This window comes from Rhinoderma darwinii, chromosome 13 (assembly GCF_050947455.1).
Source record: "Rhinoderma darwinii isolate aRhiDar2 chromosome 13, aRhiDar2.hap1, whole genome shotgun sequence".
Lineage (NCBI taxonomy): Eukaryota > Metazoa > Chordata > Amphibia > Anura > Rhinodermatidae > Rhinoderma > Rhinoderma darwinii.
Window position 1 is genome coordinate 31,858,329 of NC_134699.1, and position 20,490 is coordinate 31,878,818.

General features: G+C 39.4%; 1 protein-coding gene across 3 annotated transcripts in view; it reads left to right on the forward strand.

Annotated features, from left to right (window-relative positions):
* MTCL2 (microtubule crosslinking factor 2) overlaps window positions 1-20,068 on the forward strand; it is a 67,224-nt gene extending 47,156 nt beyond the window's left edge. For 2 of the 3 annotated variants that reach the window (XM_075846051.1, XM_075846053.1), the window contains 6 exons: window positions 626-778; window positions 4,924-5,169; window positions 8,616-8,675; window positions 10,301-10,371; window positions 10,633-12,073; window positions 12,246-20,068. In XM_075846051.1, coding sequence (XP_075702166.1) covers window positions 626-778; window positions 4,924-5,169; window positions 8,616-8,675; window positions 10,301-10,371; window positions 10,633-12,073; window positions 12,246-12,392 — 2,118 coding nt within the window. In that variant the 3' untranslated portion in view covers window positions 12,393-20,068. The remainder of the gene's footprint in view (window positions 1-625; window positions 779-4,923; window positions 5,170-8,615; window positions 8,676-10,300; window positions 10,372-10,632; window positions 12,074-12,245) is intronic. The other variant, XM_075846052.1, reaches the window with a different exon arrangement.
* The last annotated feature ends 422 nt before the right edge of the window (window positions 20,069-20,490 follow it).

Sequence of the window (20,490 nt, forward strand, 5' to 3'; positions counted from 1 at the left end):
TCATTCGTCCTCATACATTATTATTATGTCGGCTGTGCTTCTCCCTGTTTACACAGGGAGTTGTGCTGCCGACAACGATAATATTTCACTTTTTTTTAAACTATACTATAAACTTCAGTCTGTAAATGACGGACCCAAAACCGCTATTCACGAAGACTTTCAAGGTCTGACACATGTTTTCACATAATTATTAACTCTCTATTCTATGGATTTTCCTACTGATGGATATACTAAAACCAATCATTATTAATTACTCCAATAATTGTGATTGGCGTTGTCACTATCACATCATTTGCCCCATCTTTAATGTGAGAAACCGTCAGCAATATAAAACTACCATAGTGCAACTAGGAGGACCCTTGAACCTATGACAGATGCTTCACCATACATAAGCATGCTAAATTTGGACGCCAGTTTACAAGGCTGTGAACGGCTTTGATAACTGGTCGGTAGAGTTTGTATTTCACCCTGGTAAGAAAACAAACCATGTAATGGCAATGAGAACAGCAATATCCTAATACTGGTCATCCTGGACATGCATTCTGCAGACCTCTTGTTGTATAGGGACATTCAGGAAATAATAATTAAAATACCTGACCAATGGACCCGTTTTTCATTTTCCAAGACCATAGAGTCCATGAAAAGCCTTTCTGACGTTAAGAAGATCTTGAAAGACCTTTGCAATGAGTTGCAGGAAGAGAGAACAGGAATGAATGAGCTTCAGCAACAATTCGCAAGAGCAAAAGCCGCCTGGGAGATGGAGAGAACTGAACTTAAGGTTGGTCTCGGAGAACGCTGGTGTGTGGATAGCGCTTTATGCACTTATATTTTACCACCTTTTTCTGTCTAATTTAAAGTTTATATAGATGTGGATGTTGCACTTTTATGGGTCCTGTGTATGGGATCATTGTTTTCACATTTAAACATGTAGCTAGGCTTTCCTTTACGTTGTTTCAATATTCACTCCACTGCCCTAGCCCTGTATACCCTGATCAGGATTGTGTTAATACTGCAGAAATCAGTTTTTTTCATTCATGTGCTGCCACGTATTGTACTAGCTGTTAGCCAGTTACTTGTACACAACAAAATAATAAAGCACGTTTTATCAAATACCTTAAAGGGGTATATTCATCTCAGATGTTTATGACCTATCCACAGAATATGCTATTACCGATAGATATGGGTACCTTCTCTGGGACCTGCACCTATCTCTAGAACAGGGATCCCCCCCCCCCTCCCAACCTGGAGCTGATGGCGCTGGGCTCCGTCCCTGGTTTTTCCATAGACAGCCGAGCAAGTTTCGCTACGCTGTTTCCAGAACACTCCTATTAGTGAATGGAAGTTACGGAAACAGCGTAGCACAGCGAGCTGCATTATTTCCAGAACTTGGAAGCTACAGAAACAGTGTCTCGCTGTTCTACACAGTTTGCAGAACTCTCATTCACTTCTAAGGGAATTCCGGAAATCGTGCAGCAAAACGCGCTTGGCTGTTTTTAGAAAAAACAAGTCACCTTGTAAGGTAGTGTCCGGAACCCAGCGACCGCCGATAGGAGGATGAAGATCTGAGGGCCCGGTTCTAGAGATGGGTGAGGGGCCCAGAGGTGGGATTCGCATGTATCGGGCATAGGATATGCCATAAATGTCTGAGATGGGTATACACCTTTAATGGGAGTCCCTATTCCTATTAAATGTAACATGCAAGAAAGTAAACTTCTGTTTTAAAAGAGCACAAGACCCACTGCTTCCTAGATCGCTTATAAATGTGGAAGCTGATATCAGCCAGAAACAGATGTAAAAGTTTCCAGAATGGGAGATATGGAAGAGAAGGGAAAACTGGTGATCATGGGCGTAAACGGCTTTGACAAGCTGCATAGTCATCCTGAAATGGCTGCTTACTGAGAACAATAGATTGTATTCAGCTTTACATAGTAGTTGAACGTCAGACGGTGTCCCTTGTAAGTATAAGAACTTGCCATACGAGCTTTCTGATGTGACTAGAAGTATAGTCCGTATATGATCCCCATCCTGCTTGCTCCATGGTCTGTTTGAAGGACTATAATACTGTCTTGATTTTCTTTGTGTATTACTGAAATGTAAATCTTAAGATGTGAATATATAGAAAATATTATATATGACTTGCCTAGTATTTATATATTAATATCATCAGACAAGTGCGTTGTCTATGGGTTTGGAAACCCTTTATTAATTCTTCAATTTCTTTCCAGTGATTTACCTTTTGCGTTCCCTTCTTGTCGTTGCATTAATTAATGTAATAAAATCTGCAATATTTGTCAATTAAAGAATGATTATTAAGTGAAATCTTATTGTGCGGAGCGTGCATAGACCAGTTGCTGTCTTCTTCCCTGCACTTCCTCCCCACACTGGTGGAAGTTGAGGAGCATTTCCTTGTCGTTGTCTTAACCTGTTCCTGAATCTATGTAGCGTACCTTCAATTTGGCTTTTCCAGCACACTTCTTTCCTGGATGTGTGTTTATCCCCTTCCAACGCCACCTCTGTGTCCCTATGGCATTACCCTTTACCACTGCTTCCTGCCTACATTACCAATGTATTGTTCCTCTTCCAGCTATCCTAAAATCACACGCACAGTATCCCTTTAAATCATAGCTTCTCATTCCAAAATAACTGCTTCCGCTAAAGACACTGAAAGCAAAACTACCAATTATGTCCTATAATCGTCTCTTTTCTGACAGCCGCTGTAGGGAACGCTGGGTGCTTCACCTGAAACAGGCAGCCACTTATGTGTCCACTTGGTCTAACTAAACACCATGTTAGCTTGTGAATTGGACATACAGACTCATCCCTACAAAAACACTTAAGAACGCCCTGAGTTATACGCTCAGTTTTTAAAGGGTTGGTCGAGATTAGAAAAAAAGGACTACTTTTTTTCTAACAAATCAGCGCCACTTGTACTAAAGTTCAGCCTTATTCACTTACATAAGAATGAGCTGCAATACCAGACACAGCCCATGGACAAGAGTGGTGATATTTTTAGGAAAAAAGGCGCACCTTTTTGTCTAACTTGGACAACCCTTTTAGGCCTAGGCTACGTAGAGACTTTTTGTAGGGCAACTGATGGAGTGACTGCTATAGTCCACAAAATTGCATACAACTCAATGTATTCCTTTGGACTGCATCTGTAGCCCAATACTTAAAGTGAATCAGTTGCACTACAAAAAAATCTCCTAATAGCCCAGACTTAAATCATCTTCTAAAGGCTCCAACAGCTGGTATTTATGGGCAGCTTGCCCATCTCCAATTTCTATCTACAGCTAACATATTACCATCCTACTGTAGAAAATGAATAGAGATGTATAAACTTATCCTGTTGGCATTGATAAGGACGGTGCTCATCCTCCTCCGTGCAGCCATGGTCCCCAAAGTCAGAGTTTAAATACGAACATTTGGCACGTTCGCTAGTTTAGTAATATCATGTATAGAATCCCTGTCAAAATGTGGTGCTTTCCCCATACAGTGGGCATACTGTGCCAAATACCCTCGTGTATTGTTAACGTTCAGCGATTAATACCTATCTGAATGTTTTACGAGAATAACAGCTTGCGAGCGGCAGCTTGCTATATTATTAATACATGTATGGATGCTAGTTGTGATGCTTGCCAGCTATATAGTAAATCCTAGATCCTTAGTGAGTGGGAAGACATTAGTCTGTTATTGACCCTGTGTACTGGGCTATTCAGGCATGTGTATTGCATGGCTCACCGACCAGGGAGTCACGGAGCCACTTCTACTGATGGTCACTCATAGTCCGGCGTTGGTCATGGGTAAATTATCTGTTGATATGTGAGAGAGTATGGAAATGTGATAGTCATTCCAGGAGTAGGAGAGGCCGGAAACGTGATCACTGCCTTACAAGAGAAGTAATTAGGAAAATGATAGCCATTCACGAAGTGGGATAGATTCTGTGCATGATGGATTTCATGGGGGGACGGAACTGGGTTATAATCAACAGCTGTGTAAACCCTCAGTAGTACTCCATGTCCCTTATTGCTTCATGCGTTTTGGATAAAATGACATGTAGTTTATGAAAAGTGTTAAAATAATATGCAGTGCCAGCCATGTAAACTTTGTCATTATAAATAAATACTTCTTTCTATTCGCAACCAGCATAATTCAATGTATAACCGACACAATGTAACTGTTTTTTAAATATTTTCTTGAGCTATGTCCCCATACTCCATAATAACTCTCTTAGGCCCCATGCACATTCCCCCGAAAATCCACAGGAGAATTGCAGCCCCATTCATTCCTATGGGGCCATGCACACGTCCCCGTGGTTTCCACAGTCCGTGCATGGCCCAGGAGCCCGGACCGCAGAAAGAACAGACAAGTCTTATTACGGCTGTGTTCTGCGGTCCAGGCTCATAGCAAATAATGGCCACGGCCTGCGATGTGCAGATGACACTCCGCTGCCGGCTGACCCGTAAATCACGGTCGTGCACATGGCTACGGTCGTGTGCATGAGGCCTTATGTTGTCAACCCCTTTTTGTTCGTTGTTTTTTTTTTTTCGTTTTTTTTATCCCCCCTCCCCCCAAGTACAATGACACAAGCTATGATGCCCGGAGATTTATACAAGGCCTATAGTACACAGGCATTATAATAAGCCTTATTGTCAGATATTTTACCCTTTTAGCAATTTTTGCTATATTGGTTGTACACAGTGCCTAATGCTAGCGCGTTCTTCCAAACAACTTTACATGAGACAAATTTACATATTTTAACATTCCTCCGGGAAATCTTCTTTAAATCCATGTTTTCTAAAGGAAGAAAGGCTTCTGATTTGGGACCGTGTTGAAAATAATCACATTATGTCACATGTCTGTTTTTTGTCCTATAATTCACGCCAGGCAACCACCAAAAAAACTAAACGCTGTTCTTTATTGTAGCAGGAATCTGTGAAACTTGGTGCAGACAGGGCTTCACCGGATATTAAAGCCGCTTTAAAACGGGAGAGAGAGGATCACCAGCATCTTCTGGCCGAATCCTACAGTGCCGTCATGGAACTCACAAAACAACTGCAGGTCAGCGAGAAAAACTGGGCACAAGAAAAAGAGGAGATTCTGACTCGCTTCCAGGAGGAGCGTAAGCAGACAGAAGAGCGAATAAAAGAATGGCAAAATAAACGAAAACAGGTGAGCGAGAATGACGGGGTTATGGTTGGCGTTGTGTTTAAGGCGTCCCACCAAAATCACTATACACTTTTGAACAAAAATTAAGATATTACTTTTTACACACGTAGTTAAACATTTTTAAACCTCAACAAGTATTACTGTACCTTTAAGACTGCAGTGATTGAGCATTAACCCTTTCCAACTCTCCCTGTCTACTACTTAGTAGTGTCTGCGGAGAGAGGCCAAGAAGGTTTGAATACCATGTGGCAGGACATTACATACAGAAAATAATCATTGGGCTGACTCGTACCCATAGTCATGCTTTCATGTGAATCAGATAGTTTCCGGTTTCCTATGTTGGCAACTCCTTTTGTGAATTATCAAAATGGACAAATATTTGTAGTGTCACAAATGCAGCTCCGCAAAGGATGAGGTAGCGGCTTTACATTTATTCCATCAGATACTTGAGATCAGCATCTATTAAAGGGGTAATCTTTTGTATAATGTAAAGTTATAAAATTTTCTAATCTGCTTTCTGTGTTAATTCCTGAGTTTTCAAGATCTCTGCTTGCTGTCATTCAATAGGAACCTTCATTGTTTACTTTCAATTGATAAAAAACTTGTCCTCGTCGTGTAATGAAAATGCCAAAGAATAAGCTTTTGTTTTATGAAACCGTACTACCACTTTAAAGCCCATATATGTGCAGATTTCTGCCAGACAACAGATGGAACAAAGATACTTGCAGAGTAGTACTTTTATTTTTGTGTGTATTGGTTTGATCTTCAGTAACCAGTTGAGATAGAAGTCTTCAGATTAAGATGGAAAATCACGGTACCAATATTAGTGTGCCCTGTTTGGCCACCTTTAGTAGTGACTGTATTTTTTTTCCCTTAAACCATTTTCATTAAAATTCATATTGTAGTACCACACTTCCTCTTTAATTTCAAAGTTTTTTTTTTTTTTGTGTCAAGGTATTTATTTGTATTTATATCTGCTTCTGGGAAAGCTGGGTGACCTTCCCTGTGAGATCTCTAATTGCAACCATATTGGTTAATCACCAAGCTTACCCAGAATGTCAAGTGGTAAACGTGCACAACTAGGTAGTATAACTCGAGTAACAGAGGGGCATCAGACCCAGAGGACTGGAATAGTGTCCTATTGGTCACCACACAGTTTAGTCATGGTAACATTTTCAACAACCTGACTGAAGTGGAGAACTCAAGGACCCATTTTATTTGGGTTTATTTAAGGCATTATGTGCTTGAAGTGTCTGATGTTGCTTTCTATTGTTTTTTATTTCCTAACAAGGTTAATGCGTCTCTGTTCGTGCAGCTCGGGGCCGCCGGGTGGTAACACTGTTCCATATGTCTGTGTAAGCAGATGGCACAGACTCTATAGGAACATACTCTGCTAATGTTCAGGAGGGTTATACAGTAATGAATAATACATGCCCACTCCAACGATGTATTCAGCCAAGGAACTTAAGAGAGCACTTGTTGCCAGTACACGAGATTCTGTGGGATGAGACCTTAATGCTTAAAGGTTATTTTCTCCAATTTAAAAAAACAAAAAAACAAAATCCAATTAAATAGAAGTCCTTGAGCTGTCGTTATCTGTTAAGTTAATTCTGGATGACAACCACCATATACAGCCTTGCAGTAAATGGGTGCTTACTTTACAGCTCCTGCAGATCATGCTCCTCGAAATTTGTTAATTCATAAAAAAATTTTAACCCTTTGTAAAAGCATCTTTAGAGGTACACCTTCATAACCCTGTAATCTGATCCTACTGTAATTCTCCCCTCTCTTTATCCTCCGTGTATTGCTAACCTATCAAATGTATGTAAGAGGTATAGGACAGATGAAAGGGGGCATGATTGCATGATCAGACTACAGAGTGTTTGTTTGTAGTCTGTAACCATGGAAACACATAGATCTGCATAGGTGCTGGAGAAAAACATCATTTTTAACTTTGATACATTGAAGCAATAAAAAAAATGGTTGCAAAAGTATACATGCCATTGAAGACGAGTATTTGTTAGCGCTGGCTACACTATCCTCAGAATTTGGTTAACAAGCAATTGAATAATTTCCCAAAAAACAAATGACTTGTGTGTATTGACTAAAATTATAAATCTGTCCGTATTCTACATATATAGCCTCCGCTGCAATGAGGCTAATCCCCATTTAGAAATCCTCACGGCTCTTGTCTTTTCCATGTGTTGGTATTTTCTACCCAGCAATAACCTAATTTGTAGTGGATTAGTTTTGTGAAACCTACGGTTGCCTAAATATATTTAAATCCATCAATCGCCAGAGGCAGGAATGGAACTGAATCCCAGCACTGCATGATGTTAAATTCTCCACGGCTGTCGAATGGAATAAATTGTGTCTGGTATTGTGGAGTTTGCGATAGCCCATTACTGTGCCGTTCTACTTATCCTCTCTAGTACTAGCGGCAGCGGGGCTCAATAAGACATTTTACACCTAATTAGCAGAGTGCTCTGTAATGAGAAAATAAATTTCATGGTGGGGGCAGGGAGACCACTCTTCAATAGAATAGATTTATATTAACGGAGGCAGAGCACCATCTCTAAAACGACACATTACAGATCACTATTCAAAATCTGCTAGAATGTTTTTATGTAAAGAAGCAAATTTATAAAGCCAAACCTGACCTGTAAAGTTTGCTTTTAATTTAAATGACACAAAACATTAATACACCTGCAGAGCGCATACTGGTAGTTTGCAAAAAAAAAAAATAATTTTAGCAAATCATGCGTGCTGATTGCTATGAACTGATTTTTTGTTTTACAACAAAAACATTCTTATTTATAGCACAAAAAAATGGGTCTCGTCCACATAGCTTTATTATGGCTTCATAGAACCTGCAAGTAGTAAAGAACTGTTAAACCGCACCCAAGAGCATGGAGGAATACAACGGTTTCTTCTGTTGGATTGCGTACAAATCCAACAGAAAAAAATTGCATGTTGTATTACATAAGTCTATTCCTCTAGAAACGGGTTCAAGGGAAGAATAATTTGATAATGCGGAGCTGAATGGAGGCACCATCTGACGGCACACAGAGCGCCTACTGCTCCGTATTAGAGACCTTAGACAAAACAGCCATTGTCCTGCATGGAATATTCTCTGACATCTACCATTTTAAACGTCACAATTGTATCGCTCGGGTCAAATTCCTAACAAGTCAAATAAAATTTCCAATAGATTTTAATGTGTAAAAAAAAAAGACATACAGCCCCATTGGGTCGTTTAGGTGCAGTTTTTCAGTTCTTTTGCCATCTTCAGTTAAAGCTGAGATCTGCGGTAGCAGTGACCCAAGTCATTTTACAAATTCTCAAGACAGTTCGCAAAACATTTTGTTTGTGATATGCCATAGAATAAAACATGGAATATGAGTACATGGATACAGTCACCAGCATATTCATTTATGGTCATTTTTCAGCAGGAAGAGGAGTCTTGGGTGGGAAGAGGCCCAGAGAGGAAGAGTGGATGCTGGAAGGAGGTATGGATCTTATGCATCTTGTATAAGAGATTATCATCATCAAATATAGAGAAGATTCTAAAAAAAAAAAAAAACTTTCATTACTTCAGACCCATTCATGTATTTCACACTATTTAGAATATTACAGGGGCAAATAACTTTAACGTCTAATACTACTTTAATATAAAAATAAGGATTTATTTTTTTATTTCTTAAATGGCTCAAATAAGCCATTTTCACTGCAGTCTAATGCTGGCCATGTACATTATATAGCTGTCAACAGAGTGTGCGTGTATTATGAATCGGGAGAGGGGGAGTTGCCACTACCAGATACCTCAAGACACGGTGTTGAAATCCAACCTCTCGATCCTTCTCTCCCCCGACATCTGCCGTGAGGGGAGTTGCGAGGCCTCCATACACACTGGCTTGTTGGCCGAACCTGCCGAAATCGTCAGGTTCATCTGAGATTAATCGGTATATGGCCAGCTTTAAGAAAGAAGTAGCTGCAAAGACAATACAGATATACCTAAAGGTCCCTTAAACACCATTTTATTTTATTGTACAAATAAATCCAGATTCAATAAATTCACCTGTGGGTACTCAAGAATGTACATTTCTGCTCATCCCATGTAATATCAAATCAACAGACCGTAACGACCGCAAACAACCATGTTGCCTGCAAACCCCTTGCCCTGTATGTATCTCCACTATCCTCCAAGAAGACATATGGCCAAACAATCTCCTGTGAGATATGGAGAAAGTCTGAACACCTCCTCATTGTCTTGAGGTGGCTGTCAGAGGCAAATCGGCACATACTAAAATCAAAATGACAAGAAAATAAAAAATTATAGAAATTTCTTTAAGTAAATTTCCACCTTGTTAACACTCTATCATTTTTAGGTCCTCATCATAGGCTAATACATTTATTAGTATACTTTTTCATAGCCGTTTCAGCTGTTTTCTTATTCAGCGCACCAAATCTATGTAGACCTAAATTTTAAATTCTGGGTACCTGCAGCGACCACTAGGGGGAGCTTAGTGTGTACTGTTTTATTGAGTTCAGTATGCAGTAAGTGGCAGGATGCATCATAGACCTCGGTCTATGCAGTGGATTCAGAGCTCTGTATAATAAAAAAACAAAACCGCACTCTGGCCTCTATAAAGATATATGAAGAAATGTCATTCAACACAGAATATTGGACAAAAAAAATGTAGATATAGGTAAATAAATAAAAAAAATATAAGTTGTATGATGCACAATAAACTATGGTACAAAGTGAATGTGACCTTGAAAGCTGTCACTGCTGTCAATTCACTGGAAAAATGCTTCACTTGTGGTAAACGACCATAGGATTGTCAAGGGAATAGGTTACGATCAGTATGAAACAGTTGTTCCGTACAGTAACCCAATACATTCCTTCAGCTGCTGGACATGAACTCCACTTCTACTCTATATATTCAACTTTTTTCTGAAGGCCTAAAAGGCTTTATCAAGTCATGTTCTGTACCCCATCCCCCCCATTATGTCACTTTACATTAGAAGACTGCTAGATCTAGCTTTGTACTGTAATGTAGACAGGATCCTTTGATCTCCTAAGCTCTAGAAAATGAATATTTATTAATGGGTAACACTTGCTTTGTTCTAGGCACTCAATGACCAGATGCAAGATAAAGATATTGACTGTGACATAGATGCCAGCGGGACCAATTTAAAAAGGTAAAGATGACTTGTTCCCGTCCTCTGTAAATAATCACCAGCGTGTGTAACATTATCATTCGAACTTCATTCTAGCATTAGCAAATACAACATATTGAAATGTGACATCCCTTCATAGATGAGAACATTAGACATGAAGACCTGGTGTAAGAACTGCAAATGAGGACTGATCATCCTTTCCTATAAACTAGAAATGTGACATGTAACTTGACCTACTCCATTTTTTTTTTTTTAATGTATGTTTTGTTTTTTAATTCGCAGAACAAAATCTGTGTCCTCAATGTCAGAATTCGAAAGTTTGTTGGATTGTTCACCTTTTCTTCCTGGACAAACACCCCTTGATAACCCCGGGAACAATAAAGGGATGGAAGGTTTTATTTCTTCTCAACTGCTAACTAATGGTTCCATAGACTCCGATATCAATCAAAAACACTGCCTGTATATGAATGACAAAACCTTGTCTGACCACTTTGCTAAGGACAATTTGGGTATCTCTTCTTGGGATTATACTTTGAGTAAGTCTGGGAATAGTAGAGAACCTGGTCACAAGCAGATACAGAGAAGTTACACTGCCCCAGACAGGACAGGCATTCGAATTTATTACAGTCCACCCATTGTGCGAAGACTAGGTGCTCATTTGGTCCAAAATAAAGAAAAACTTATGGTTGAGCCAGGATTCCTATTCACAATGGCAAAGCCTAAAGATTCAGAAAAGATAGAAAGATTTTCTGGTAATTCTTATATTCGGTGGTTGTGTAATTTCTCCAAGAAGAAGTGTGACGTTTTGGACAAGGATGCTGTTAAGGAAACACAACCTCCGGTTCCTGCATTTCCATCTTCATTGGGGGATTTGGAGATATCTGGAAATATGAGTGATGACATGAAGGAAATCACAAATTGCGTTAGGCAAGCAATCCGCTCCGGTTCGTTAGAGAGGAAAAGTAAAAGCACATCAAACCAGACTGTTGGCCTCTCTACCATTGGGGTCCAGACTACTCGAATGATAAACATTGGTCTTCAAACTGATCTATCTAGACCAAGTCTTCATGTAAAGAGCTGGTCACCAAGAGGTTCCTCTCTGCTGTCTACAAGGAGCAAGCACATTTCCACATCATTGGACAAAGTCCATTCCCGTATTGACCGCCCCTGCTGTTCACCCAAGTTTGGCTCTCCGAAGTTGCAGAGAAGGTCATCATCTAAACTAGATGCCTCTAAAGATAGAAGCCTGTGGAATCTCAATCAGAACAAACAAAACGGTTCAGCCTGGGCAAGGTCTACAACTACTCGAGACAGCCCAGTGCTCACCAACCATTATGATGGCTCATCCAGCGTGTTCAATGTAGTGGATCATGCTGGAAGTACAGAGTGTCTGTACAAGGCCGGCGTAGCTGAAAAGAATAAGGCAGAAGCCTCTAAATATGGCATTGTGCAGGAGTTCTTCAGAAACGTGTGTGGCCGTAGTGGTCCGAGTTCTAGTACAAGTACTGAAAAGAAAGAACTAGAGGAAAATCACAAGAGACCTGATAATCATGACCATTGCTCATCTGCTGTATGTCATCAATCCTACAATGTTTCTAAACTGCTGAGCAAGAAGACCCCAAGACCACACGTGCCTGACGAACAGAAGTCTTATGTCTCAAGTCAAGGAGCGAAAGATGGAAACTCCAAGGACCCGGACGTAATTTCTACAACAGCAACTGAAGTAAGTGGTACCCTTTGAGCTCTTGCTGGCTTTCCTAAATTTATAATCTGTTCTCTTTGTAGTAGTGAAGCCAGAGAAGATGTAGTCATTTTGATCACTGGTGTGTTTCACTATAATAACATGTAGACATACCATATTCATCATGTTCATCTTAAAATCCATTTCCCTGCAGGATTACTCCTGTAATTGCAACTCACATCCTGTCACATCCTGCTTCTCCAGACCGTCCCGAATCAGCTCGCGCCAGACTCAACCCAGGTGCCAGCTCCACCAAGAACCAGCTCTGTCTGAGGAATATCCAGGAACCGGTTGCAACTGAAGATGAAGCTGTTTCCACTGCCTGCCATCCACTGTAAAGTTTGAACCCAGAAGCAAGATCACCGCAACTCCTAAAATAAGCTGATCATGCCTTCAATTCTGTACATAAGTGCATAGGATAGATTTCAATTGAATTTATTGATCTGCTGGATGCTAGTATAGCACTTAACCCTTGAAATCCTTGGTAAAAATGTACCTTAAGTAGGTATGTATGAATATACTGTACTCTGGATACTTTATGTTTATGTATAAATGCCAAGATTGCTAGGATCTACTTTTCTGCCATAAGGACCCACCACATGTCTGTCACGTAATACACGCTGTTTGGTCTTAACCATAGCTGGACAGGTTTATGTCCATTATTCATACCGAACTCTGAATCATTCCTTTTCTTGCACAAACCAGTCCTTATATTTTCACATACCTTAGAGGCATGGTGACCGCACTGGCTGCAAAAGTAGATTTATTTTTACAATGTTCAGAAATCAAAATATTGGACAATACTTTTAAGGGATCAGATTCTTGGAATTATTTATTAAATAGCAAAGAAAAAATAAAATAAGGCAGTCTAGATGGTAAAATAATAAAAAAAAAAAAAAGGCTACAAAATTTCTGTAGTTCTTATAACAAAAAGGGGTTGACCGTATGCCAGTGACTGTGCCAATGACGCATCAGTCATATGGGTAAAGAAACCTTTTAATTTTATTGTTTTATTTATGGCTGGTGCTTTTACTGGGGGGAGCAGAACAGAACTTGCATAATATTGTATAACAGAACCTGCCATGTTAATAGGAATATTCTGTAGATATGAATATTTAATTCTCTGAAAATATTTGCCATGTGTATATAATGTGTGTATATACATCTCCGTTCTCCTTGTCATTCTGAAATGCACTGTTTTTTTTCTTGTTTTTTTGTATACCTTTTTACTTGTTTTATATATGTTCTTTCCTGGATAAATACACATTAGTAGATTAGTTTGAGAATTGTTCTACCCACACCCTCATATATGGTATGTGGCTATTTCCGAGTCCTAAAATAATGGCAGAGATGGTAGAGAAAATCCTGAGACTGCCCATAGGCTGAACAGCGTTACTTCAGTATAGCTTTCAATGCAATACATTCCTCTATGCAAGGCACAGGTAAAATATTAAAAATAACAGAAATCATGTCTGTTTTCTGCCAGAAACGGCGACACCCTTGTCATGGTCGGTGTCTTGTATTGCAGCCCATTCAGCGGAATAGAGCTGAGCTGCAATACCAGACACCGCCTATAGACAAAAGTGGCGCTGTTCTTGGAATAAAAAAAAGCTGTGTTTTACTAATCTCCTACAATCTCTTTGAGTAAACTTTTTTTAAACTACATTTATCATATTAACAATCATACGCTTGATCATTTAGTCCTGTGGTGATGACGTACATAGTCCAGTTATTGGTCTGATCATTGTGTCCGGCTGTTAGACTGTCGATGACAAACGTAAATAAGTAGCAGCATGATCTGATATGAGTAGTTGCTACTCTGTGTGGTTTGTTGCCTATGTCCTCAGTCCACAAGCATATTGTTCTCCTACCGTTGGGCTTGAGGGAAGCTCTGACTTTTGGCACTAAGGTGGCCATACAAGCACTTTGAAGGTTTATATTGTGCTGTGTCCAACCTACTGCAATTTTTGCAGCTGTGAATTATTTATTTTATTTTTTTAATTGAAGGAGTTCATTTAACGTGTTTGCAGCCATTGCATTGGCTAAAGCAATATTCAAAGCTATGAAATCCCTATGAAAGGATTGGGAGTTATTGGGTACTTTCTGCGTTATGCCACCACTTAGTTAATTTATTTTTGTTTATATTTAGTTTCAGCCACTTTGTAACTGACTGTGTTTTTTGTAGCTTTACAGCAGCTTTATATCCGTTATTTAGAAGTCTATTCTGAATTATGAGCCATGTAGTAGGGAAGACACCTGAAATCTTAGGGCCATGTATACGGTTCAATTTCCCAGTACCGATGAGATCTTGTCACGGCAATCTGTTTCAAATGAAGGTTGCGGGAGTATGGAGAATGATCTTTTGTACGCCCATATGTTTAGTGGTCCCCTACCACTACTCTACACATTCCTCTTGGTAAAGATAGCTGAACTGCCGCTTTGCTAGCCCATCCCATGGGAAGTATTAGACTTTACACTCCTTTCCTTGGTTATGCTGGATTACTCTGCCACTCCACATTCTGCTATGTGACAAACACTGCTATTTCTATGTATACTCTCCTATAATTGCTGGCTGGTGATGACAATTTTTATTCCGATTTAGCTCTTGATAATTGGGGCCACACTAAACCAAAAGCAAACATTCGTTTACACTACCACTTTTTGGGCTAAATCTTTATGGAAAATGTCCCATGTAATGTTAACTGACAATACGAATTTGCACATTTCCCTCCCTCACTGCACTGACCGTTCTTGGAGTTGATCACCTCACGTGCACTCCCTAGCTCCTGTAATTCTGTTGCATCATAGTTGCCATGTTTTGGTTTTTTTTTGGAGGTGAAAGGGGCAAATCTCAAGGAGACCAGTATTCTCTTCTGGATGCATATGGTTGAAGTATAACCTAAGGATACCCACACACGTAGCGGAGATTCCACAGCACTTGTGCAGCAAAATCCGCACTTGCTACATGCAGATTTTGTTGCAGATTTCACACTTTCTACATTGAAAAGCGTAAAATCCGCAATGAACATCCAGAACAGAATGAGTATGTTTGTCGATTTTGAAAATCTGCAGCATGGTCTGAATTCTGTGTGGAAAATGTTCTGCAGCATGTGAATGAGCTTTTTTTCAAGTCTCATCCACTTGCCTGCAAAAGTCTTCCGCTACAGATTTTCCGCCCGCAAATCCAGATGGAAAAATCCCCAAAACAAATCCGCTACATGTGCAGGGAGCCTAACCGTACCGCTATGTTCACTCCCAGTTGCTACAGGGAACATTTTGTGTTACATGGCAGTCATTCATGTGAATGACCGCCCATGCTATACATAAAAAGCCTGAGTCCACCTGAGTGAGTGGCACTCCGCGCTGGCTCATAGTTTCTTTGACTTGGCTGGTCTGCATTTCCGATGTTAAAGTGTTTATACTGTGTGCAGCTGGAGATGTAAAGATAAATTGTACAGCATTATGAAGTATGATAGCGCTTTAATAAAACAGCAATAAGAAAAGTATTCCCATTTAATTGGGAATATGTAGATTTTCCCAGTATAATACTAAAGATTAAATATTTTTACTTAACTGATCTGAGGCTAAACAGAGTAATTCACAATTTTCTGCTTGGTCCTAGTGTTTAGTAATCCGCAACCGTGTAAATAGTCACACATTGAATATTGGAGTGAGTCTTGGCAATATTATTTTCACCATGAAGTCCACTTTTAAGTAGTTTAATACACTAAAACACAACAGATCCTGGCATCTTAATGAGTAACACTAATGTTGGGCTCTAACAGACATCCCACGCAAAAAACATGTATACTGAATGGCATACCATTTATTTTTTTACATGGGAGCCTTTAGGTGACGTATGCGACTGTATGCCTATACAGTGGAATCTGTCAGATATGCATCTGGAAAGGCTCTCTATATATACCTCCGGTTTACACTGAAAACACAGTTTAGCTAGGTTGTAATATATATATTTTATTTTTTTTATTTTTTTTTCCATGAAGATTTTCCAAATTCTCTGTTAACTGAAAAAGTCCTGCCTGCTTGCAGCCACCACTAGGGGGAGCTTAGTAGCTTACTGCATACTGTTATACATTGGAAACAATAATAAAGCTGTATTCAGTAAGCTCCTAGACTCCTTTAGTGGTGACTGCAAGTTGCCAGCAGGTTTTTTGTTTTTTTTAACTAAGGCTGGGTTCACATCTGCGTTGGGATTTCTGATTTTGTATTGTCAAAAGAACCTGAAAAACAGAAACCCTTTAATTAAAACACCCATTGAGTTCAAAGGGTGTTTTTAAGCTCCATTTGCTTCAGCTCAATTCTGTTCCACCAGGATAAAAAGAAAGCCCAATGGTATTCAAGGGTGGACATTCAGTGTGGTGCTAGCCTTCTATTCATGATGCAGGAAAATCCATCTGATCCTTGCCAGATAAGTGACTCATTATGAAGATGTAAAATAATTCATATGTATCATTGACTTTCTATACCCGTGTTACGACCGTTTTATACATACAAGCACTCAGCGCACACACACTTGTATCAAAGAACACCTTATATTGTAGACCCGTATATAATGATATATACTCACCGTAGATCATTTGTATATCTCTATTGCTGACACTGCCACGTCATACCTAGAATAGATATGGTTGTATATACTTCATGGTTCTCATCACATAACACATTTTGTATTGGAGGAGAAATATTTGTCTTTTTTATTTAATCTAGAAAACCAAAATAGAGTTATTGGATTTTGTTAATGTTTGCAAATGGCCTGTAATGATTCTATTATGCACTCCTATAGGGAAGACTTGTTAAACACAACTTTAATCAGAGGGGTGCAATGCCATATAGAGGAACAGGCTGGCATAATTTTTTTTTTCTTTTGTAGCACGATATTACATTTACTATAGGCCTTGTTCACACAACTGTATTTGTGACTGTATTCAGGATCTTCCGAACACTCCGAGCAATGTTGGTCTGTACAGGGATACACATGGTTGTATTTAGAATATGCAGCATGTTCATGTTGCCAGTGTTTTCCCAGAAAAGAGAGACAAGTTAATGAGACCTGTAAAATGCTGACCTAATACAGAAACAACACTGAGCTATTCGGGCATATGGAAGTCATAAAGCGGGTTGCTGCACTCGGGAACCCCCCCCCCCCCCCCCCAATGAACCAGAGTGGAAAACGTCTAACAAATACTGGTTCTGGTAGACCCGGCCCACCCATTCATTTGAATGGCCATTATAAAATACTTTAAAGGGAATGTGTTGCTAGAATATTTAGTATATAAATGATGACACATTGTTCTACATTTTTAATTTTTTTCACAAGTCAGGAAATATTATAAATTAGATTCTAATTTATAACATTTCCCTGTGCTGGTCACTAGAGGGAGCAATTCCCAAAATTGCAGCATTGGCATGTGGTAAAGCACCCTCATTGCTTTATGCTGCAAAATTGGAGAAGACCCATTCACTCTAGTGTGCTCAAACAATCCCCCCTCCTTTATCCTGGCTAGTGCCAGGAGAAAGGAGGGGGTTGAATGTTCAAACCTCCTACACTGTGTGCCGCCATTTTTTGAGCGAATGCACAGTGTAGGAGGATTAGATACAGTGGTAATCACACAGTATAACACGAACATACACAAACATAACTTACCTGCTCCTGCCGCTGCCTCCGCTCCCTGTCCTTCTGAACATATGGACGGAAGCCGTGACCGGAAGTAGTCATCTTACTGTCCGGCCACATGAAAATGGCGCCGGATGTCGCTGTGCCGAAGAAATTCCGTTTGAACTGTGTGGGAGCGGCGCATGCGCCGTTCCCACACAGACGGCGTACACTATAGTGAATGGAACGGCTCCCGTTCACATTCTTTATGGGGATGTATGTGCTGTATTCCATCTCTGTATGTGTCGTTAATCGACACATACAGAGATGGAAAAAAAAATGGCAGCCCCCATACAGAAGTAAAAGAGAGAAAAAAGTAAAACACAAAAACACAAATAAAATGTATTTTAATAACATACTAAAAGAAATAACGTATAAAAAAAATTTTTTTTGACACCTTCCCTTTAAAGACTAAAAAACCCCAACATGTCACAGCTGGGGTTTAGTGTATCAAACCTGCCTGCATCAAAAATAGACGTTTGGAAAAGGGTATGTTCACGTGCAGAGTTTTCAGGTGCATAAACGCCTCGAAATACGCCTTGAAAAACGGTAGGTAAATGCCTACAGACATCTGCCCATTGAATTCAGTGGGAAAAACTGTTTAGTTCAGATGGGGCGTTTTTTTACACTGCTGTTTTAAAAAACAGCATGTAAAAACGCCTCGTCAAAAGGAGCATGTCACTTCTTGAGCCGTTTTTGGTGCTTATTCATTGTGTCAATATAAAAAACGCTCCAAAAAATGTTTTCGGCTACAAAAACTTGAGGCTGTTTTCCCTTGAAAACAAATCCGTCATTTTCAGCCGTTTTTGGTTTTGCGTGTGAACATACCCCGTACCCTAAGAGTTAGAAAGGTAAATTACAACTTACCAAAAGGAGTCCGGAGGCATTTGGCGTAATGCGCACATGAAGCCAGAGGCAGTACACTTCAGTGTGCTGTCCTCTGCTTCATATGCACATGCGCTCTATGCCACTCCCGGTCTTGTATCAGTAAATTGTACGTTACTTTACTAACTAAGTTGGCAATCTGAGCAGGTTTGTAACACTAAACCCCAGCTGCATAATGACAGGTTGGTGGTTTAGTGGCTCTAAACCGAGTGACCGGTTCCCTTCAATGTATGGGCAGGCGTAGCTGCTCTCGGCAATAACGGGTTAGAGGAGCCAGACCTGTGCGATCAGCTGAACACAGTGCTGACTTCTATTTAAGGAAGTGTTGTCTACGTATATATGAGAGAGTCTCTTTTAAATAGTCAATACAGAGATGATATATATCCACGATCTGTATTTAGCACTATATGTATTTGAAGATTGTGTGAATGAGGTCTTAATTATATTTTCATTATATTTGTATAGATAGAAATACAGATGGGAAAACATTGACCCATAAGGTTTCTGCTAGCAGACTGCAGAGTCATCGGGGTTGACAGGAGATGGCTCTGCAGACCAGTGGTTAGGCGTCACAGTTGTATGTCTTCACTGGCACTTATGTGACTATAAATCTCCCAAACATTTTTGCATACATATGACTATCATAAACTATTTGTGTTGTTTTCAGACATATTTTTAATTCCGCCCTGTATATAATATTTATTTTATTTACTTGTTTTTTCCTTTTCTTAAGCACACATACTTGTTAATTAGATTTTAACTAGAAGATGCATAAAGTGCAATGTTTGAGGTGGGGAAATGACATGTATGTGGTGTACCCACATGTCTATTATTTATGCATGATATTGGACACCATGAGATTGGACAGTTACAATTTAGGATGTAAATATTTTTACGGCTTTCTTCGAGCATTTGTCAATGATTTTTATCTTTCTTTTTTTTTTCAACTTTTTTAGATTTTTTTTTTTCCCTACTTTATACCAATGACTTTTCAGAGTTTTTAAACAGAAAATTTCTCAAGTGTTTTTGTAAATAGGTTTCTAACTCTGTGTTGTAATAGGTAAGATTAGATCAAACTCAAGACATTCTAAAATTGGAAGATTTCAAAGTATCCGTCCACTTGTATTTGTTATAAAGGAGATGGAATTTCGTACAAATTGTTTTACCTTTCAAGACCTGTAACACTCTAAAATGAAAACCCAGTTGTGTAGGAGTAAAATATCCACCCCATGCACCACTGTTGCCGAGGGGTTACAAAAATGTTTGTTCCTTTTTTTTATGTTTAATAGAATTGTCTCATGATGTAAAGGAGAAAAAAAACCTTTTTGAATTTGGTATCTTTCATGCCTTTTTCATTGCGTCTTTGTAACTGTGTCAATTAACTGTCACACGTCCATCAATTAAACTATTGAACTCTAGTTTACGTGTATTTCTCTGCTTTTGGCCTGCTTTGAATTGTCGGCCTTCTTAGGTATCTCGCTTACAAGAGCTGGACTCATTAAACTCCACTGCAGCAAATCACTATTGTTGACTCCAAGGTATGTCATAGTTTTCTGCCTTCAGGCTATATCACAACTACATGTATTTTGATCAGTGTTTTTATTTTTTATGGAAAGCTCTTTTAAAAGAACATTGATCTATTATATGAGGCACATAGGTAGCTTTTAATTGTTCAGTTGAGTCAATTAAATCATGTTGAGCGCATCACACATACTTGTTTTCCAAAGGCATAAAGGTATCCACCTTGAAAGCTATTCCAACAGGTTTGTCCCTACAGATCCGCCATAACACTTAAAGAGGCTCTGTCACCACATTATAAGTGCCCTATCTCCTACATAAG